Raw genomic sequence first — 23628 nt, forward strand, 5'->3', positions numbered from 1 at the left:
AATGTAGCCATAAAGTTATTGACTTTTTCCCGAGATACCAGTAATCTAGCCATTATAGAGAGTTTGAAACAAGCAGATATGGAGAGTTTGAAGTATTATAAAGAGTGAAACGTCTGCATCTTCTCGTTCACAACAAACCCATTTACCCTATCAATTAACCTAATCCAAAGAGCATCTAGGCTTGTCCGGGAGTTACTAGTCGTCTTCGTCTTCGTCTTCGTCGTCGTCGTTCAGGTCATAGTCCTGGTCGTTCTCCTTGTCATCCTCGTTATTGTCACCATTCGGGCTGTTCCACTGGGCGTTATTGCCGTCGTCTGGGTTGATGTTGTTGTTGTCAAGGGAAAAACCTCTGAGTACTCGCAGAACAGCTATGGACATGTCTCTCAACATGCGCGACACCTGATTCGTTGTCAAGACACTGATAATAGCCCCTAACTAATAAATGCAAATAATAGAAATGAATATGGGTAAGTAGTGATAACAAATTATTTAACTAAACAATAACTCAAAAATTTCCAATAGCTCAATGGTATTGAACCGCCGGCCTAATAGTTGTTGAACAGTCAATGTCAACATACGACTCTCCATTCTTATCTTTGCAGTTGTAGGATGTAGACGATGACCGATAAACTGTCTATTTCTTCTCAATAACAATGTAGTCATAAAGTTATTGACTTCTTCCCAAGATAGCGGTAATCTAGCCATTATAGAGAGTTTGAAACAAGCAGATATGGAGAGTTTGAAAAAAATGAGGGAGAGTTTGAAATATTGTAAAGAGTGAGATGTCTGCATCTTCTCGTTCACAACAAACCCATCTACCCTATCAATTAATCTAATCCAAAGAGCATCTAGGTTAATCCGGGAGATACTAGTCATCTTCGTCTTCGTCGCCGTCATTCAGGTAGTAGTCCGGGTCATTCTCCTAGTTGTCCTTCGTTATTGCCGCCATCTGGGTTGTTCTGTTGGGCGTTATTGCCGCCATCTGGGTTGTTCTGTTGGGCGTTATTGTCGTCGTCCGGATTGATGTTGTCGTTGTCAAGGGAAAAACCTATGGGTTCTCGTAAAACAGCTACGGACATGTCTCTCAACATGCACGGCACCTTATTCGTTGTCAAGGCGCCGATAATAGCCCTTAAAAACAAAATGAAAATAATGGAAATGAGTAGGGGTAAGTAGTAAAAACAAATTATTTCACTAAACAATACCTCAAAAATTTCAGACTGCTCAATGGTATTGAACCGCCTGTCTAAAAGTTTTTGAATAGTCAATTTCAACATACGGCTCTCCATTCTTATATCTGCAGTTGTAGGATGTTGACGATGGCCGACAAACTATCTATTTCTTTTCAATAACAATGTAGCAATAAGTTATTGACTTCTTCCCAAGATAGCGGTAATCTAAACATTATAGAGAGTTTGAAACAAGCAGATGTAGAGAGTTTGAAAGAGATGAGGGAGAATTTAAAGTATTATAAAGAGTGAGACGTCTGCATTTTCTCGTTCACAAGAAACCCATCTACCCTATCAATTAACCTAATCCAAAGAGCACCTAGGCTTGTCCGAGAGTTACTAGTCATCTTCGTCTTCGTCATCTTTGTTTTCGTCGTCTTCATCGTCGTCGTTCAGGTCATAGTCTAGGTTGTTCTCCTAGTCGTCCTCGTTAATGCTGCCATCCGGGTTGTTCTGCTGGGCGTTATTGCCGCTGTTCAGGTTGATGTTGTCGTTGTCAAGGGAAAAACCTCTGAATTCTCTCAGAACAACTATGGATATGCCTAAAAAACATGCGCGACACCTGATTCATTATCAAGGAGCTGATAATAGCCCTAACTACAAAATGCAAATAATGGAAATGAGTATGTGTACGTAGTGAAAACAAATTATTTAACTAAACAATACCTCAAAAATTTCCAACTACTCAATGGTATTCAACCGTCGGCCTAATAGTTTTTGAACAGTCAATGTCAACACACGGCTCTCCATTCGTATCCCTACAGTTGTAGAATGTAGACGATGGCCGATAAACCGTCTATTTCTTCTCAATAACAATGTAGCCATAAAGTTATTGACTTCTTTCCGAGATAGCGGTAATCTAGCCAATATAGAGAGTTTGAAACAAGCAGATATGGAGAGTTTGAAAGAAAGGAGGGAGAGTTTAAAGTATTATAAAGAGTGAGACGTCTGCATCTTCTCGTTCACAACAAACCCATCTACCCTATCAATTAACCTAATCTAAAGATAATATAGGCTTGTCCGGGAGTTAGTAGTCATCTTCATCTTCGTTGTCGTCGTCTTCATCTTCGTCGTCATCGTTCAGGTCATAGTCCCGGACATTGTCCTGGTCGTCCTCATTATTGTTGTCATCTAGGTTGTTTTGCTGGGCATTATTGCCGCCGTCCGGGTTGATGTTGCCGTTGTCAAGGGAAAAACCTATGAGTTCTTGCAGAATAGCTATGGACATGTCTCTCAACATGCGCGACACCTGATTCGTTGTCAAGGTGCCGATAATAGCCCTTAACTACAAAATGCAAATAATGGAAATGAGTATGGGTAAGTAGTGAAAACAAATTATTTAACTAAATAATACCCCAAAAATTTCCAACTACTCAATGGTATTGAACTATCGGCCTAATAGTTGTTGAACAATCAATGTTAACATACGGCTCTCTATTCTTATCTCTGCAGCTGTAGGATGTAGACAATGGCCGATATACTGTCTATTACGTCTCAATAACAATGTAGCCATAAAGTTATTGATTTCTTCCCAAGATAGCGGTAATTTAGCCATTATAGAGAGTTTGAAACAAGCAGATATGGAGAGTTTAAAAGAAACGAGGGAGAGTTTGAAGTATTATAAAGAGTGAGACGTCTGCATCTTCTCGTTCACAACAAACCCATCTACCCTATCAATTAACCTAATCCAAAGAGCATCTAGGCTTGTCCGGGAGTTACTAGTCATCTTCGTCTTCATTTTCGTCGTCTTCGTCTTCGTCTTCGTCGTCGTTGTTCAGGTCATAGTCCGGGTCGTTCTCCTAGTCGTCCTGGTTATTGTCGTCGTCCGGGTTGTTTTGCTGGGTGTTATTACCGTCGTTCGGGTTGTTGTTGTTGTTGTCAAGGGAAAAACCTCTGAGTTCTCATAGAACAGCTATGCACATGTCTCTTAACATGCGCGGCACCTGATTCGTTATCAAGGCGTCGATAATAGCCACTAACTACAAAATGCAAATAATAGAAATGAGTAGGGGTAAATAGTAAAAACAAATTATTTAACTAAATAATACCTAAAAAATTTGCAACTGCTCAATTGTATTGCACCACCGGCCTAATAGTGGTTGAACAGTCAATGTCTACATACGGCTCTCCATTTTTATTGCTGTAGTTGTAGGATGTAGACGATGGCTAACAAACTGTCTATTTCTTCTCAATAACAATGTAGCCATAAAGTTATTGACTTCTTCCAGAGATAGCGGTAATCTAGCCAATATAGATAGTTTGAAAAATGCAGATACTGAGAGTTTGAAAGAAAGGAGGGAGAGTTTGAAGTATTATAAAGAGTGAGACGTCTGCATCTTCTCGTTCACAACAAACCCATCTACCTTATCAATTAAGCTAATCCAAAGAGAATATAGGCTTGTCCGGGAGTTAGTAGTGATCTTCGTCTTCGTTGTCATCGTCTTCATCTTCGTCGTTGTCATTCAGGTCATGGTCCGGGTCGTCTCTTGGTCGTCCTCGTTATTTTCATCATCCGGGTTGTTCTGCTCAGCGTTATTGCTGCCGTCCAAGTTGATGTTGTTGTTTTCAAGGGAAAAACATCTGAGTTCTCGCATAACAACTATGGACATGTCTCTCAACATGCGCGGCACCTGATTTGGATTCAAGGCGCTGATAATAGTCCCTAACTATAAAATGCAAACAATGGAAATGAGCATAGATAAGTAGTGAAAACAAATTATTTAACTAAACAATACCTAAAAAATTTCCAATTGCTCAATGGTACTGAACCGCCGGCCTAATAGTTGTTGAACAATCAATATCAACATACTCCATTGTTGTCTCTGCAGTTGAAGGATGTAGACGATGACCAATAAACTGTCTATTTCTTCTCAATAACAATGCAGCCATAAAGTTATTAACTTCTTCCCGAGATAGCGGTAACCTAGCCATTATAAAGAGTTTCAAACAAGCAGATATGGAGAGTTTGAAAGAAAGAAAGGAGAGTCTGAAACATTATAAAGAGTGAGACATCTGCATCTTCTCGTTCCCAACCTATCAATTAACCTAATCCAAAGAGCATCTAGGCTTATCCGGGAGTTACTTGTCATCTTCGTCTTCGTCTTCGTCGCGTTCGTTGTCGTCTTTTAGGTCATAGTCTGGGTCGTCCTTCGTTATTGTTGCCGTTCGGGTTGTTCTTCTAGGCGTTATTGCCATCGTCCGGGCTGATGTTGTCGTTTTCAAGGAAAAAACCTCTGAGTTCTCGCAGAACAGCTATGGACATGTCTCTCAACATGTGCAGCACTGATTCGGATTCAAGGCACTGATAATAGTCCCTAACTACAAAATGCAAATAATGGAAATGAGTATGGGTAAGTAGTGATAACAAATTATTTAACTAAACAATAACTCAAAAATTTCTAATAGCTCAATGGTATTGAACCGCCGGCCTAATAGTTGTTGAACAATCAATGTCAACATACGACTCTCCATTCTTATCTCTACAATTGTAGGATGTAGACGATGGCTGATAAACTGTCTATTTCTTCTCAATAACACTGTATCTATAAAGTTATTGACTTCTTCATGAGATAACGATAATCTAGCCATTATAGAAAGTTTGAAACAATCAGATATGGAGAGTCTCAAAGAAAAAAGGGAGAGTTTGAAGTATTATAAAGAGTAAGATGTATGCATCTTCTCGTTCACAACTAACCCATCTACCCTAACAATTAACCTAATCCAAAGAGCGTCTAGGCTTGTTCGGGAGTTACTTGTCACCTTTGTCTTTGTCTTAGTCATCTTCGTTGTCGTCTTTAGGTCATAGTTTGGGTTGTTCTTCGTTATTGATGCCATCCGAGTTGTTCTGCTGGGCTTTATTGCCGCCTTTCGGGTTGATGTTGTCATTGTAAAGGAAAAAATCTCTAAGTTTTTGCAGAACAACTATGGACATGTCTCTCAACATGCGCGGCACCTGATTTGTTGTCAAGGCGTCGATAATAGCCCTAAATACAAAATGAAAATAATGGAAACGAGTAGGGCTAAGTAGTGAAAACAAATTATTTAACTAAACAATACCTCAAAAATTTCTAACTGCTAAATAGTATTGAACTGCTAGCCTAATAGTTGTTGAACAGTAAATGTCAACATACGGCTTTCCATTCTTATCTCTGTAGTTGTAGGATGTAGGCGATGACCGATAAACTGTCTATTTCTTCTCAATAACAATGTAGCCATAAAGTTATTGACGTCTTCTCGAGATAGCGGTAATCTAGCAATTATAAAAGTTTGAAACAAGTAGAAATGGAGAGTTTGAAGTATTATAAAGAGTGAGACGCAACATCTTCTCGTTTATAACAAACCCATCTACCCTATAAATTAACCTAATCTAAAAGGCATTTAGGCCTTTCCGGGAGTTACTAGTCATCTTCATCTTCGTCATCGTCGTCTTCATCGTTGTCGTTCACGTTATAGTCCGGGTTGTTCTCCTGGTCGTCCTCACTATTGTTGTTGTTCGAGTTGCTCTACTGGGCGTTATTACCGTCGTCCGGGTTGATGTTGTGGTTGTCAAGGGAAAAACCTTTGAGCTCTCGTACAATAGCTATAGACATGTCTCTCAACATGCGCGACACCTGATTCGTTGTCAAAGCGCTGATAAAAGCCCCTAGCTACAAAATGCCAATAATGGAAATGAGTATGAGTAAGTAGTGAAAATAAATTATTTAACTAAACAATACCTCAAAAATTTCCAACTGCTCAATGGTACTGAACCGTCGGCCTAATAGTTGTTGAACAGTTTATGTCAACACACGGCTTTCTATTCTTATCTCTACACCTGTAACATGTCGACGATGGCCGATAAACTGTCTATTTCTTCTCAATAACAATATAGCCATAAAGTTATTAACATCTTCCTGAGATAGCGGTAATCTAGCCATTATATAGAGTTTGAAACAAGAGATGCGAATAGTTTGAAAGAAATGAGCGAAAGTTTGAAGTATTATAAAGAGTGAGACGTCTACATCTTTTTGTTCACAACAAACACATCTACCCTATCAATTAACCTAATACAAAGAGCAACTAGGCTTGTCCGGGAGTTACTTGTCATCTTTGTCTTCGTCATCGTCATCGTCATCGTCATCGTCATCGTCATCGTCATCGTCATCGTCATCTTCGTTGTCGTCTTTCAGGTCATAGTCCAGGTCATTCTGCTGGTTGCATTTCGTTATTGCTGCAGTTCAGGTTGTTCTGCTAGGCATTATTGTCATTGTCCGGGTTGATGTCTTCGTTGTCAAGGGAAAAACCTCTAAGCTCTCATAGAACAGTTATGGACATGTCTCTCAACATACGCGACATTTGATTCGTTGTCAAGACGTTAATAATAAATCCTAACTACAAAATGCAAATAATGGAAATGAGTATCGGTAAGTAGTGAAAATATATTATTTAACTAAACAATACCTCAAAAATTTCCAACTGCTCAATAGTACTGAACCGCCAGCCTAATAATTGTTGAACAGTTTATGTCAACATACGGCTTTCTATTCTTATCTCTGCAGCTGTAGGATGTAGACGATGGCCAATAAACTGTCTATTTCTTCTCAATAACAATGTAGCTATAAAGTTGTTGACATCTTCCTGAGATAGCGGTAATCTAGCCATTATATAGAGTTTGAAACAAACAGATATGGAGAGTTTGAAGGAAAAGAGCAAAAGTTTGAAGTATTATAAAGAGTGAGACGTTTGCATCTTCTTGTTCACAACAAACCCATCTACTCTATCAATTAACCTAATCCAAATAGCATATAGGCTTGTCCGGGAGTTACTTGTCATCTTTGTCTTTGTCTTCGTCGTCGTCGTTGTCGTTTTTCAGGTCATAGTCCGGGTCATTCTGCTGGTCGTCCTTCGTTATTGTTGCCGTCCGGGTTATTCTGCTAGGCGTTATTGCCGCCATCCGGGTTGATGTTGTCGTTGTTAAGGGAAAAACCTCTGAGTTCTCGCAGAACCGCTATGGACATGTCTCTCAACATGCGCAACACCTGATTCATTTTCAAGACGCTAATAAAAGCCTCTAACTATAAAATTCGAATAATGGAAATGAGTATGGGTAAGTAGTGAAAATAAATTATTTAACTAAACAGTACCTAAAAAATTTCCAACTGCTCAATGGTACTGAACCACCAGCCTAATAGTTGTTGAACAGTTTATGTCAACATACGACTTTCTATTCTTATCTCTGTAGTTGTAGGGTGTAGAAGATGGCCGATAAACTGTCTATTTCTTCTCAATAACAATGCAGCCGTAAAGTTATTAACATCTTCCTGAGATAGCGGTAATCTAGCCATTATATAGAGTTTGAAACAAGAGATATGGAGAGTTTGAAAGAAATGACCGAAAGTTTGAAGTATTATAAAGAGTGAGACGTCTGCATCTTCTTGTTCACAACAAACCCATCAACCCTATCAATTAACCTAATCCAAAGAGCATCTAGGGTTGTCCGGGAGTTACTTGTCATCTTTGAGTTCGTCTTCGTCGTCATCGTCGTCGTCTTTCAAGTCATAGGCCAGGTCATTTTGCTGGTCGTCCTTCATTTTTAATGCCGTCCGAGTTGTTCTGCTGGGCGTTATTGGCGCCGTTCGGGCTGATGTTGTCGTTGTCAAGGGAAAAACCTCTAAGTTCTCGCAGAATAGCTATGGACATGTCTCTCAACATGCGCGGCACCTGATTCGTTGTCAAAGCGCTGATAAAAACCCCTAACTACAAAATACAAATAATGGAAATGAGTATGGGTAAGTAGTGAAAATAAATTATTTAACTAAGCAATACCTCAAAAATTTCCAACTGTTTAATAGTACTGAACCGCTAGCCTAATAGTACTGAATCGCAAGCCTAATAGTTGTTGAACAGTTTATGTCAACATACGACTTTCTAATCTTATCTCTACAGCTGTAGGATGTAAACGATGGCCGATAATTTGTCTATTTCTTCTCAATAACAATGTAGTCACAAAGTTATTGACATCTTCCTGAGATAGCGGTGATCTAGTCATTATATAGAGTTTGAAACAAGCACATATGGAGAGTTTGAAAGAAAAGAGCGAAAGTTTCAAGTATTATAAACAGTGAGACGTCTGCATCTTCTTGTTCACAACAAACCCATCTACCCTACCAATTAACCTAATCCAAAGAGCATCTAGGCTTGTTCGGGAGTTACTTCTCATCTTTGTCTTCGTCTTCGTCGTCTTCGTTGTCGTCTTTCAGGTCATTGTCCAGGTAATTCTGCTGGTCGTCTTTCGTTATTGTTTTCGTTCGGGTTGTTCTGCTGGACATTATTGCCACTGACCGGGTTGATGTTGTCATTGTCAAGGGAAAAATCTTTGAGTTCTCGTAAAACAGCTATGGACATGTCTCCCAACATGCGCTGCACCTGATTCGTTGGCAATGCCCTGAATAAAGCCCCTAACTACAAAACGCAAATAATAGAAATGAGTATGGGTAAGTAGTGAAAATAAATTATTTAACTAAACAATACCTCAAAAATTTCCAACTGCTCAATGGCACTGAACCGTTGGCCTAATAGTTGTTGAACAGTTCATGTTTCTTATCTCTGCAGTTGTAGGATGTAGACGATGGCCGATAAACTATCTATTTCTTCTCAATAACAATGTAACCATAAAGTTATTAACATCTTCCTGAGATAGCGGTAATCTAGCCATTATATAGAGCTTGAAACAAGAGATATGGAGAGTTTGAAACAAGAGATATGGAGAGTTTGAAAGAAATGAGCGAAAGTTTGAAGTATTATAAAGAGTGAGACGTCTGCATCTTCTTGTTCACAACAAACCCATCTACCCTATCAATTAACCTAATCCAAAGAGCATCTAGGCTTGTCCGTGAGTTACTTGTCATCTTTGTCTTCGTCTTCCTTGTCTTCGTTGTCGTCTTTCAGGTCATAGTCCGGGTTATTCTGCTGGTTGTCGTTTGGGTTGTTCTGCTGGGCATTATTGTTGTTGTCCGGGTTGATGTCTTCGTTGTCAAGGGAAAAACCTCTGAGTTCTCGCAGAACAGCTATGGACATGTCTCTCAAATGCGCGACACTTGATTCATTGTCAAGGCGCTGATAAAAGCCCATAACTATAAAATGCAAATAATGAAAGTGAGTATGGGTAAGTAGTGAAAATAAATTATTTAACTAAACAATACCTCAAAAATTTTCAACTGCTCAATGGTACTGAACCGCCGGCCTAATAGTTGTTGAACAGTTGATGTTTCTTATTTCTATAGCTGTAGGATGTAGACGATGGCCGAGAAATTGTTTATTTCTTCTCAATAACAATGTAGCCATAAAGTTATTGACATCTTCCTGAGATAGTGGTAATCTAGCCATTATATAGAGTTTGAAACAAGAGATATGGAGAGTTTGAAAGAAATGAGCGAAAGTTTGAAGTATTATAAAGAGTGAGACGTCTGCATCTTCTTGTTCACAACAAACCCATCTACCCCATCAATTAACCTAATCCAAAGAGCATCTAGGCTTGTCCGGGAGTTACTTGTCATCTTTGTCTTCGTCTTCGTCGTCGTCGTTGTCGTTTTTCAGGTCATAGTCCGGGTCATTCTGCTGGTCGTCCTTCGTTATTGTTGCCGTCCGGGTTATTCTGCTAGGCGTTATTGCCGCCATCCGGGTTGATGTTGTCGTTGTTAAGGGAAAAACCTCTGAGTTCTCGCAGAACCGCTATGGACATGTCTCTCAACATGCGCAACACCTGATTCATTTTCAAGACGCTAATAAAAGCCTCTAACTATAAAATTCGAATAATGGAAATGAGTATGGGTAAGTAGTGAAAATAAATTATTTAACTAAACAGTACCTAAAAAATTTCCAACTGCTCAATGGTACTGAACCACCAGCCTAATAGTTGTTGAACAGTTTATGTCAACATACGACTTTCTATTCTTATCTCTGTAGTTGTAGGGTGTAGAAGATGGCCGATAAACTGTCTATTTCTTCTCAATAACAATGCAGCCGTAAAGTTATTAACATCTTCCTGAGATAGCGGTAATCTAGCCATTATATAGAGTTTGAAACAAGAGATATGGAGAGTTTGAAAGAAATGACCGAAAGTTTGAAGTATTATAAAGAGTGAGACGTCTGCATCTTCTTGTTCACAACAAACCCATCAACCCTATCAATTAACCTAATCCAAAGAGCATTTAGGCTTGTCCGGGAGTTATTTGTCATCTTTGTCTTTGTCTTCGTCTTCATTGTCGTCTTTTAGGTCATAGTTCTGGTCATTATATTGGTCGTCCTTCGTTATTGTTGTCGTTCGGGTTGTTCTACTGGGCGTTATTGCCGCTGTCCGGGTTGATGTTATTGTTGTCAAGGGAAAAGCCTCTGAGTTCTCGTATAACAACTATGGACATGTCTCTCAACATGCGCGGCACCTGATTCATTGTCAAGGCGCTGATAAAAGCCCATAGCTACAAAATGCAAATAATGGAAATGAGTATGGGTAAGTAGTGAAAATAAATTATTTAACTAAACAATACCTCAAAAATTGAGATAGCGGTAATCTAGCCATTATATAGAGTTTGAAACAAGAGATGTGGAGAGTTGGAAAGAAATGAGCAAAAGTTTGAAGTATTATAAAGAGTGAGACGTCTGCATCTTCTTGTTCACAACAAACCCATCTGCCCCATCAATTAACCTAATCCAAAGAGCATCTAGGCTTGTCCGGGAGTTACTTGTCATCTTTGGCTTCGTCTTCGTCGTCTTCGTTATCGTCTTTCAAGTCATAGTCCGGGTCATTCTACTGGTCGTCCTTCGTTATTGTTGTCGTTCGGGTTGTTCTGCTGGGCGTTATTGCCACCATCCGGGTTAATGTTGTCGTTGTCAAGGGAAAAGCCTCTGAGTTCTCGCAGAACAGTTATGGACATGTCTCTCAACATGCACGACAGTTGATTCGTTGTCAAGGCGCTGATAAAAGCCCTTAACTACAAAATGCAAATAATGGAAATAATTATGGGTAAGTAGTGAAAATAAATTATTTAACTAAACAATACCTTAAAAATTTTCAACTGCTCAATGGTACTCAACCGCCGGCCCAATAGTTGTTGAACAGTTTATGTAAACATACGACTTTCTATTCTTATCTCTGCAGCTGTGGGATGTAGACGATGGCTGATAAACTGTGTATTTCTTCTCAATAACAATGTAGCCATAAAGTTATTAGCATCTTCCTGAGATAGCTGTAATCAAGCCATTATATAGGGTTTGAAACAAGAGATATGGAGAGTTTGAAAGAAATGAGTGAAAGTTTGAAGTATTATAAAGAGTGAGACGTCTGCATCTTCTTGTTCACAACAAACCCATCTACCCTATCAATTAACCTAATCCAAAGAGCATCTTAGCTTGTCCGGGAGTTACTTGTCATCTTTGTCTCCGTCTTCGTCTTCGTCGTCTTCGTTGTTGTCTTTCAGGTCATAGTCCGGGTCATTCTGCTGGTCGTCCTTCGTTATTGCTGCCGTTGGGTTGTTCTGCTGGGCATTATTGTCACTGTTCAGGTTGATGTCTTCGTTGTCAAGGGAAAAACCTCTGAGTTCTCGCAGAACAGTTATGGACATGTCTCTCAACATGCGCGGCATTTGATTCGTTGTCAAGGCGCTGATAAAAGCCCCTAACTACAAAATGCAAATAATGGAAATGAGTATGGGTAAGTAGTGAAAATCAATTATTTAACTAAACCATACCTCAAAAATTTCCAACTACTCAATGGTACTGAACCGCCGGCCTAATAGTTGTTGAACAGTTTAAGTCAACATATGACTTTCTATTCTTATCTCTGCAGCTGTAGGATGTAGACGATGGTCGATAAACTGTCTATTTCTTCTCAATAACAATGTAGCCATAAAGTTATTAATATCTTCCTGAGATAGCGGTAATCAAGCCATTATATAGAGTTTGAAACAAGAGATATGGAGAGTTTGAAAGAAATGAGCGAAAGTTTGAAGTATTATAAAGAGTGAGACGTCTGCATCTTCTTGTTCACAACAAACCCATCTAACCTATCAATTAACCTAATCCAAAGAGCATTTAGGCTTGTTCGGGAGTTGCTTGTCATCTTTGTCTTCATCTTCGTTGTCGTCTTTCAGGTCATAGTCCGGGTCATTCTACTGGTCGTCCTTTGTTATTGTTACCGTTCGGGTTGTTCTGTTGGGCGTTATTGCCGCTGTCCGTGTTGATGTTGTCGTTGTCAAGGGAAAAACCTCTGAGTTCTAGTAGAACAGCTATGGACATATCTCTCAACATGCGCTGCACTTGATTTGTTGTCAAGGCGCTGATAAAAGCCCATAACTACAAAATACAAATAATGGAAATGAGTATGGGTAAGTAGTGAAAATAAATTATTTAACTAAACAATACCTAAAAAATTTCTAACTGCTCAATGGTACTGAACCGCCGGCTTAATAGTTGTTGAACAGTTGATTTTTCTTATCTCTGCAGCTGTAGGATGTAGACGGTGGCTGATAAACTGTCTATTTCTTCTCAATAACAATGTATCCATAAAGTTTTTGACATCTTCCTAAGATAGCGGTAATCTAGCCATTATATAGAGTTTGAAACAAGAGATATGAAGAGTTTGAAAGAAATGAGCGAAAGTTTGAACTATTATAAAGAGTGAGACGTCTGTATCTTCTTGTTCATAACAAACCCATCTGCCCTATCAATTAACCTAATTCAAAGAGCATCTAGGCTTGTACGGGAGTTACTTGTCATCTTTGTCTTCGTCTTCGTTGTGGTCTTTCAGGTCATAGTTCGGGTCATTCTGCTAGTCATCCTTCGTTATTGTTGCCGTTCGGGTTGTTCTGCTGGGCGTTATTGCCGCCGTCCAGGTTGATGTTGTCGTTGTCAAGGGAAAAACCTCTGAGTTCTCGCAGAACATTTATGGACATGTTTCTTAACATGCGCGGCACCTGATTCATTGTCAAGGTGCTGATAAAAGCCCTTAACTAAAAACTGCAAATAATGGAAACGAGTATGAGTAAGCAGTGAATATAAATTATTTAACTAAACAATACCTCAAAAATTTGCAACTACTCAATGGTACTGAACCGCCGGCCTAATAGTTGTTGAACAGTTTATGTCAACATACGGCTTTCTATTCTTATTTCTGCAGCTGTAGGATGTAGACGATGGCTGAAACTGTGTATTTCTTCTCAATAACAATGTAGCTATAAAGTTATTAACATCTTCCTGAGATAGCTGTAATTAAGCCATTATATAGAGTTTGAAACAAGAGATATAGAGAGTTTGAAAGAAATGAGCGAAAGTTTGAAGTATTATAAAGAGTGAGACGTCTGCATCTTCTTGGTCACAACAAACCCATCTACCCTATCAATTAACCTAATTCAAAAAGCATCTAGGCTTGTCTAGGAGTTACTTGTCATCTTTGTCTTCCTCTTCGTTGTCGTCTTTCAGGTTATAGTCTGGGTCATTCTGCTGGTCGTCCTTCGTCATTGTTGCCGTTCGGGTTGTTCATCTGGGCGTTATTGCCGCTATCTGGGTTGATGTTGTCGTTGTCAAGGGAAAAACCTCTGAGTTCTCGCAGAACAGCTATGGACATGTCTCTCAACATACGCGGTACCTGATTCGTTGTCAAGGCGCTGATAAAAGCCCCTAACTACAAAATGTAAATAATGGAAATGAGTCGGGGTAAGTAGTGAAAATAAATTATTTAACTAAACAATACCTCAAAAATTTCCAATTACTCAATGGTACTGAACCGCCGGCCTAATAGTTGTTGAACTGTTTACGTCAACATACGGCTCTCTATTCTTATCTCTGCAGTTGTAGGATGTAGACGATGGCCGATAAACTGTCTATTTCTTCTCAATAACAATGTATCCATAAAGTTATTGACTTCTTCTCGAGATAGCGGTAATCTAGCCATTATATATTGTTTGAAACAAGCAGATATGAAGAGTTTGAAAGAAATGTGGGAAAGTTTGAAGTATTATAAAAGTGAGACGTTTGCATCTTCTCGTTCACAACAAACCCATCTACCCTATCAATTAACGTAATCCAAAGAGCATCTAGGTTTGTCCGGGAGTTACTTATCATCTTTGTCTTCATCTTCGTCTTCGTCGTCATCTTTCAGGTCATAGTCCAGGTCATTCTGTTGATCGTCCTTCGTTATTGCTATCATCCGGGTTGTTCTTCTAGTTGTTATTGCCGTCGTCCGGGTTGATGTTGTCGTTGTCAAGGGAAAAACCTCTGAGTTCTCGCAGAACAGTTATGGACATGTCTCTTAACATGCGCAGCACCTGATTCGTTGTCAAGGCGCTGATAAAAGCCCCTAACTACAAAATGCAAATAATGGAAATGAGTATGAGTAAGTAGTGAAAATAAATTATTTAACTAAACAATACCTCAAAAATTTCCAACTGCTCAATGGTACTGAACCGCCGGCCTAATAGTTGTTGAACAGTTAATGTCGACATACGGCTTTCCATTCTTATCTCTGTAGTTGTAGGATGTAGATGATGGTCAATGAATTGTCTATTTCTTCTCAATAACAATGTAGCTTTTAAGTTATTGACTTCTTCCCGAGATAGCGGTAATCTAACCATTATAGAGAGTTTGAAACAAGTAGATATGGAGAGTCTGAAGTATTATAAAGAGTGAGACGTTGCATCTTCTCGTTCACAACAAACCCATCTACCCTATTAATTAACCTAATCCAAAGAGCATCTAGGCTTGTCTGAGAGTTACTTGTCGTCTTCGTCTTCGTCTTCGTTGTCGTCTTTCAGGTCATAGTCTGGGTCGTCCTCTGTTATCGTTGTCGTCAGGGTTGTTCTGCTAGGTGTTTTGCCGTCGTCTGGGTTGATGTTGGCATTCTCAAGGGAAAAACCTCTGAGTTCTCGCAGAACAACTATGGACATGTCTCTTAACATGCGTGACACCTGATTCGTTGTCAATGCTCCGATAATAGGCCCTAACTACAAAATGCAAATAATGGAAATGAGTAGGGGTAAGTAGTGAAAATAAATTATTTAACTAAACAATACCTCATAAATTTCCAACTGCTCAATGGTATTGAACCGCAGACCTAATAGTTGTTGAACAGTCAATGTCAACATACGGCTCTCCATTCTTATCTTTGTAGTTGTAGGATGTAGACAGTGGCTGATAAACTGTCTATTTCTTCTCAATAACAATGTAGCTATAAAGTTATTGACTTCTTCTCGAGATAGCGGTAATCTAGCTATTATAGAGAGTTTGAAACAAGCAGATATAGGGAGTTTGAAAGAAATGAGGGAGAGTTTGAAGTATTATGAAGAGTGAGACGTCTATATCTTCTCGTTCACTTTTGCCCGGATTTTTTTTTTTTTTTTTTTGGTTTATTAAAAATCTTCAATCCAATTTTGAAATTTTCTTTTATAACACATACCTCGGTAGCAACAACATCATTCGACAATACTTGAGTCTTTGGTATGCTTTCAACAATGTTGATGTAATCATGTGGGAAGGCATCGGCCACGGAAGTAGATGAAAGAAACTGTTCCTTTTCTCGCTCTACTGATAATCCCTTTCCTAAAAAGTAGCATAACACATTAATAATCAAGTCGATATTATTATAAACTTCAAAAAACAAATATCATGTAAGAATAGGTGTATAACTCATACCAATTCTTTGTTTTTGTAATTTTTTATTTTTAACCTTATGTATAATTTCTTCAACCTTCGATTGCTTTCTTCTACATGAAGGACAACCTTTGCTACGAACTGCCTATAGACTAATAATTAGACTCCTCTTTCGGAGGACTGTCCCCATCTTTACTACTCAAACCTAGGAGAGTATACGAGCCTAGTCGAGCCGAACACTATAGGACTCGACAGTCGGCTCGAGAAAAATTAACAAACTCGAGCTCGAGCTTGGGTTCGATAAGCTTTGGAAACCAAGCTCGAAGCTCGGCTTGAGATGATTTGCTGAGCTCGCAGCTCGGCTCATTTAATATGCTTTAATCCAAAGCAACCCACCAATAATCTTTTAAAAAAAAAATAAAAAAAATAAAAAAAAATCCAAAGCCAACTCATCAGATTCTTCAAAACCTTAGTGATAATGTAAAAGCAACAACCTCATTTTTTAAGAAGAAAAAGCAGCTTGGAGAAGGGAGAGTGAGACAAGATTTGTAATGCCATAGATTTGAGGTAGAAGAGCTAAAGGAAAGAAGAAGGAAAGAGAAAGGAAAGGGAAAGAAGAAGGAAAGAGAAAGGAAAGGGAAAGAAGAAGGAAAGGAGAAGAAAAAGGAAAGAGAAAAGAAAGGAGAAGAAGTGCGGCTGTGATGGAAAGGAGAAGAAAAAGAAAAGAGAAAAGAAAGGAGAAGAAGTGCGGCTGTGATGGAAAGGAGAAGAAAAAGAAAAGAGAAAAAAAAAGGAGAAGAAGTGCGGTTGTGATGAAAAATGTGTTAGGGTTTTTAGAATAAACAATTTATATGAAAAATAATAAATTATATGGACACCCTTATACTTGAAAAACTTACACCTTATATTTAAAAAACTTACACTCATACCCTTTTGAGCCATGGAGGCTCACGAGCCTATCAAGTCGAGCACTGGGTGGCTCGGGCTCAGCTCAAAAAGGCACTTGAGTAGCTCGAGCTCTAGCTCGGCTCGAATCAAGCCGAGCCAAACTCAAGCTTTTCTCGAGCGGAGCCCGAGCCGTTTGCGAACGGCTCGGCTCGGCTACACCCCTACTCAAACTAGTTGTGGAAGAGATGTTTACTTTTCTACCAAGCCCTCCCTCACTTTCCTTTTGCTCTAACTTTTTTCTCATGTCAATCATAAATTCTGTCAACATATTATAATCTTCCTCATTGTTTGATGCCATATCGGGTATTGTCAGCATTATATTAGACAACTTATCAAAACGTTGTCCTTCAATGTTGGTGCTCCACCTCTTATAACTCACCTTAATTTTTGTATGGCATCTGTTTATATTTTTCCTCCAACGCAGTAAAATGTACTTTTCTAGAACGTGTAAAACCCTTTTATGAATCAACACAATAATGACATATCTGCATAAAATCCCCTTGACTCAAACAAATGACAAGTACAACGAATACCACACGAACTTTCTTCAAAGTACACCGCAAAAGGAACACGGCGACTAGTATCTCTAAACCAAACATCTTATAAAACTTGATACTTCTCGTATGAATAGCAATTTTTCAAAAAAGATAATTGACAATAAATCTTCCCCGCAATCTCTTCTTGAAACTCTTTAAACTTTGTAGTTGTGTATGCACTTTGAAATTGTTTCTCAATAGGGTAATTAGTTATGCATGGTATTCAAGATTTGAAAGATCTAAAATTAGCCTCCCTTTCTTTTTTCCCTTTATCTCGCAATGCATTATCATATTGTTCCACAAATTGTTTCAAAGTAGTTTTGGAATTTACATATTCATCAAAAAATGCATGCATGCTTTCACTACGTTGGCTAGTAGACATACCTGCCTAGAAAGTATCTTTAAGAAATGCAGACACCTACCATACTCTTTCTTTGTACAATCCACATAACCATTCATTCTCATGAAGGTTGTTCACGTCAACAAATTGGTTCCACCGTTCTTCGAACCCTTCACACGTAAAGGAATCATACACAATATTTTGCAATTTAAACTTTATAGTTTCATATTCCTTATACCTTCTTAACTTTTCAGGCAGTTTCTTCATTATATGCCACAAACACCACTTATGTCTTGTACCAGGGAAAACAATCTCAATTGCATTTTGCATGGCCTTATCTTGATTAGTGATAATTCCATTAGGAGTAACATCCCTGCATTCAAGCCAAGAACGGAATAGCCATATAAATATCTCACTGTCCTCATAGGAAATTAACCAACAACCTAACAATGTCGAATGTCCATGATGATCAACCCCCACAAAAGAAGCAAATGGCATATCATACTTGTTCGTTATATACGTTGTGTCGAAGGTGACAACATCACCGAATTCTTTATATGCGACCCTACATCTAGCATCAACCCATAGCACATTTTGTAATTGACTCTCTTCATCTACATCAATCATGTACCAGAAATTTGAATTCTTATTTTGCATTTTCATAAAATACTCGAGTACTGCCGAAGTATCTCCATTTCCAAGTCGTAGCCTTCTCTTTATCTACAAAAGGATTGTAGGAACGTCAAATTCTCTACACCTCATGCCTCAACTGAACATGACTGAAAATTTTTACACGGTCTAATCCTAACCAAGTCATTAACTTCAAGCCTCCTTTTCACATACGATTGTATCATTCGGTTAACCTTGAAATATTTTTTTTTATCGGACTTTTAAGATCATGATTATGTTCAAGTACAACTGATTTAATTTCCCATTGCATTGACCATTCAAAGTTGCACTAATCCGACTCTTACAATCTGTTTTGGCAACATTTTGCTTTTTCAAGGTATTTCTGGATTTACATCTCTCCTTCCCAGAACAAGAACACGCGACTGTCACATATCTCATCTCCCCATCATCGCCTTTCTTTGACGTACGTATCATTGCTTCAAAACCTATTATGTTACCATACCGTTTGTAATACTTCACCAGACTATCAACTGAATCAAAAACCATTCCAATATGAGGCTCCACTTCTTCCTTCACATATCCCATATCTTCTCATTCATCACGTTCATTTTCCTGATCATTTAATGGTTTTATAATTGACAAAATTAGAATGTACTAATACAACATATTATAAGAAACAATATGATACAACAAATTTAAAATCATGTTAATGAAAAAGTTAAGGTTTCGAGCACAATTTACCTCAATATCATTGAAATGAGGCAAACTGGATTCTTCCATATTCTGTAATTTCATGCAAAACCAATACTAGTGTTTGCATTCACGAATCTGATTTACAACAATCACCAACAAATATTCTCTATCAGCTATTTTCTATTGTAACATATATTCAATCCAAAATAAAATACAAAACTAAATAAATGCATAAGTTAAATAAAAAACTCCTTAACTACCTCAACAAATCTTTCTAATATGAAAAATTTTGATCTCCCTAACTCCCTTTCCACCCTAAACATTTGTTTCATGAAAAATTGGTGGCTTTCTTTCTTGTCACGATAGCCGGTTGTTGAGGAAGAAATTGGTTGTGGCTGTTGAGGAAGAAAATAGAAAAAAAAAATGTAAATTAAAAAAAACATTTTATTTTCGTATGGACTGTCGTCCACATTAAATGGACAACCGTCCATTATTATATTACAAAATGTCTGCGAACTAGAAAACTCAATTGAACAACCTTCTTCCTTTCGTGGGCATCTTCATCTTTCTCCGCTGACTTTCTTGGTTGGACCAACCCAACCCACTTGGAAGGCTTCATCCGGGTAGCACATCCCTCTTTTTTTGGCTGTTTGGATTACTAAAAAACCAAACTAAAAGCATGGTTGGCATTGAAGAGTTGGATGAGGAAGAAGTGTTTGAAGAGAAGATACACTTTTTTTCCTAATAGGGACACCCGTCCATAACATATGGACAGGATGTTATGGACAGGTGTCCGAAAAATTTGTATTAAAATTTTTATTTTAATTGAAGGTATGGATGGGTGTCCATTTTGTGTGGACTCCCGTCCATAGCATATGGATGAGCATCCATAACTGTTTTTTTAAATATTTTTTTCATTTAAATTATGGACAGGCGTCCATTGTAGGTGGACGCTTGTCCATTTAGTATGGACTCCCATCCTTTGATTATGGACGAGAGTCCATGATTTTTGTTTTCCAATTTTTTAAATTTAAACTATGGATGGGCATCCATTATAGGTGGACACTCGTCCATAGTAAATGGACTCCCGTCCATATTATATGGACGAGAGTCCATCATTCATTTCGCATGAACGAGGGTCCATTTATAATGAATGACCGTCCAAAATGTGGCTGGTCTGAGTCAGATGACACGTAATTCGGTGTAAAAATTTGGTACACAATCCCGGTGTCCATAGCATTATTGTACAATATTACATCATTTTACTCTAACCACTAACCATGATTAATAGCTAATTAACTATAGTTAATATGCTGACTTTGACTAACAGTTACAACTTAACTAAGGTAACTAAACTAACCAATTTGTAACAAACTTAACTAAGTTTGTAACTAATTACAATACAAACAACACAGTATGTAGTCTCCAATAGTTTAGGGTGTGTTTGTTTTATCATTTTGGGTTGGATTTTTGAAAACGTTAGAGTTGGATAATTATTATAAGGTAGGATTTAAAAATTAACAAAGACACCTCCCTAGTTTTATTAATTTACTAAACACCCTTACAATAAAACATTGAAAATTAATAAGAACACCCCTACCCACCCATTAAATATTGGACGTTTGCCACCACCGCCGAAGGGTGGACGACAGTCACTATAATGGCGTATGATTGACTGGATTTGGCTCGTCGTGTGTCGATATGACTTTTTACAGCCAGATCCACTATGGATCTGGTCAGAAAAGGCCAAATCTGGCCACATTTGGTCGTCAACGACGGCCATATCTTGGTCGTTGTTGATAACCAGCTACGGTCGTAGATCTGGTCGTCAATATCCAGGTCTTTGGCCATAGATCTGACATTTTCTGGCTAGATCCACCATGGATCTAGCCGGAAAAGACTAGATTGGCGCACTACTGGCCAGATCCAATCAATAGATTACGCCAGATTCCTGCTACCTTCCGGTGGTGGTGGCCGAAATCTAGCAAATGAGGGTGGGTGGGGGTTTTGTTGTCAATTTCTAAACTTTTTTTCTTTTAGGGGTGTTTAGTTAAATTAACAAACTTATGGGGTTTAAAATAGTTGAATAAAATAGAATTGGATTTTTAGAATAGGGAAATAAATATATATTTTGAGTAGGATAGGGATAGGATATGGTAGAAATAATGAAACAAACACACCCTTATGTATGTTTAAATAATTATAAGGCGTAACGTCAATACGTATATATGATATTGACACATCGCATGTGTCACCTGATCTATTAAAGAAAATTTTTGTCATAATAAATACACATATCTTACCAATTATAATATATATTTTAATTACGATTATTACTAGCATTTCTTTTGATAAAAAAACACTAAAAATAAGAAGAAATTCACATGAAAGTTTAGTTTATACATTTTGTGGATCCTCTCCAAAGAGTTAATTATTGTATATGGAAATCAAATGATAAAAGATATTTAGAGAAAACTAGCAATTTGCTTCATTATGTATTGAATTAGTTTGTATACAAAAATTTGTAAACACGACATTATTCTTAAAAAAAAAAAAAAGTTATAATAATAATCTTTGTGAAACTATCTAAATTATATGGGAGGAAAGAGAGAAATAAATATCATTTGTCATGATTTTTTACAATAAATTTATCGAATGTATTAGACAACACCATCTTGTTTTAAATCCTTTATTCAATAATGTCTTGCTTGAATGACTTCTAACACATGCCTAATACCATTTAAACTTGAAAAGACAAAGCCAAATAATACTTCATAGAGACGTCTAGACGGTCGTATAGTCATTATAGTCTCAACATTCATGGGAGAAAATCTTAATACGAGACTAATTTTATGAACTTAACCTAAATTTTTGATGCTTAGATTAATTATAACTAACCTCTCTGAATAAGGATAGTATTAAGAAACACTTAATCTCATGCTTATTACTAAACACACAAACACAACCCCCCTCCCAAAACCAAAAAAAAAAAAAAATCTCATGCTAATTACAAAATGTCCCAAAAGGAAAATAATATGACAAATTCTTCCCCTCTGAACCGTCTGCTGTCCTACTTAAACCGGCAATATCTTTTAAAGTCGGTTCAGTTTAGTTAATATTTTCGATCCGTCATCGATCGCCATTTGTCATTGTATCATATTTTCATCCGTCTCTCTGAAACCTAATTTTCTCAGCAAATTAAAAATCTTTCGAAGCCCTAATCCCAATTTGCTCCCAATTGCATGAACCAACTAGAAATATGGATTCCAAAACCCAAATCTTCATCAAAACTCCAACAAATTCCCACAAAGCCCTAACCCTAGATCCCACACAATCTGAAACCCTAACCCTAGCGCACCTCAAAAGCTCTCTCCTTTCAAACTATCAGTTTCTCTCCTCTTTTTACTTCACTCTCAATGGAAAAACCCTCGACGAATCAACCCCACTTTTTCAAAACCCACAAATTGCCCCTCTTTCCACTCTTTATCTCCGCCAACGCGTTTTCGGAGGCGGTGGTGATGGCGGCGCGACGGGAGCGGAGTCACGCGACTGTTATCTTAACATGTATGCCGAGAAGAAGCCGGATAAAATCGACCCACATGAACAGAAACTCTCCAAGTGGTTGAATTGTGCGTTATCGAACGAGCCATTGAAGGAGCCTTGTGTGATCGACAAATTGGGTAATATTTTTAATAAAGAAGCGCTTGTTCATGCTTTGTTGAGTAAAAATTTGCCTAAAGAGTTTAGTTATATAAGGGGATTGAAGGATATGATTAATGTGAAGCTTTCTAGAGTTCCTGGAGGGGAGGAGTTTGGTGATAATGTGAGGTTTCAGTGCCCGATAACGGGGCTTGAATTCAATGCGAAGTATAGGTTTTTAGCATTAAGGAGCTGCGGGCATGTGTTTAGTCTTAAAGCATTGAAGGAAGTTAAATCGTCATCGTGTTTGGTTTGTCATGAGGATTTTACTGAGATGGATAAAATTGTGCTCAATGGGAACGAAGAGGAGGTTGCTGTGTTGAGGGAGAGGATGGAGGGAGAGAAGTCCAAAGTTAAGGACAAGAAGGTGAAGAGAGTGAAGAATGGTGATCTGGGTGCAGGCAAAGAGGAGGTTTTGGATTCAGTAAAAGTTGGTGGGAAGAAGCGAGGAGTTGTTGAAAGTAAGGGTATGGAGAAGGCTTCGAGTAAAGTGGAGGGTAATGGTATGGTTGAAAATGTGAAGGGTATGAGTGCTAATGCTCCAGTAAAGAGATTTAAGGCAGTTGATATAGCGCCGGCACATGCTAATAAAGAAGTGTATGCCTCAATATTTACATCATCGAGGAAGTCAGATTTTAAGGAGACCTATTCATGCAGATCTCTCCCACTTGGTAGGAATTGATTATTGAAGGTTTAAGATGGCAAAGGGCATTTATTGTAAGTCGATGTTTTACCTATTTCTATTGTAATTTCAGTTTATAATGAATCGAGAATATTGGTGCTTCGCAGTTGGAATATGATCCATGTCAAACATTATATTAACTTGAATAAAATAAATTGTGTAATTTTTTCTTAGTTGAAAGACATTTTGTGAAGCCATTCTTTGGATTTGGTTCTTTGAATATCCAGTTCGCTTTTTGTGTATGTTAATGTT

General features: G+C 38.1%; 2 protein-coding genes across 2 annotated transcripts; one reads left to right on the forward strand and one right to left on the reverse strand.

The window, feature by feature from the left end:
• Positions 1-7775: 7775 nt before the first annotated feature.
• On the reverse strand, positions 7776-9884 carry LOC116124726 (putative uncharacterized protein DDB_G0267716). The gene is made up of 5 exons (XM_031410461.1): positions 9757-9884; positions 9444-9585; positions 9109-9323; positions 8550-8652; positions 7776-7964 (listed from the first exon to the last, which is right to left on the reverse strand). The coding sequence occupies exons 1-5, from the start codon at positions 9882-9884 to the stop codon at positions 7776-7778; spliced, it is 777 nt and encodes a 258-aa protein (XP_031266321.1).
• A 12222-nt stretch (positions 9885-22106) lies between these two features.
• LOC116124693 (replication termination factor 2) lies at positions 22107-23556 on the forward strand. The gene has a single exon (XM_031410433.1). The coding sequence runs from the start codon at positions 22255-22257 to the stop codon at positions 23374-23376; it is 1122 nt and encodes a 373-aa protein (XP_031266293.1). The 5' UTR covers positions 22107-22254; the 3' UTR covers positions 23377-23556.
• The last annotated feature ends 72 nt before the right edge of the window (positions 23557-23628 follow it).

This window comes from Pistacia vera, unplaced genomic scaffold (assembly GCF_008641045.1).
Source record: "Pistacia vera cultivar Batoury unplaced genomic scaffold, PisVer_v2 Contig155, whole genome shotgun sequence".
In the NCBI taxonomy this organism is placed as follows: domain Eukaryota; kingdom Viridiplantae; phylum Streptophyta; class Magnoliopsida; order Sapindales; family Anacardiaceae; genus Pistacia; species Pistacia vera.

Bases quoted from the DNA above. Each gene is read 5' to 3' on its own strand.
- LOC116124726 (XM_031410461.1), bottom strand. From the start codon at position 9,884: ATGGCGGCAATAACGCCTAGCAGAATAACCCGGACGGCAACAATAACG. The intron at 8,653-9,108 runs GTAACTCACGGA...GGCTTTATTCAG, and splicing joins GACGAAGACAAAGATGACAA to GGCATTGCCAACGAATCAGG. The intron at 7,965-8,549 runs GTCAGTGGCAAT...TGTATTTTGTAG, and splicing joins ACAATGACAACATCAACCCG to TTAGGGGTTTTTATCAGCGC.
- LOC116124693 (XM_031410433.1), top strand. From the start codon at position 22,255: ATGGATTCCAAAACCCAAATCTTCATCAAAACTCCAACAAATTCCCAC.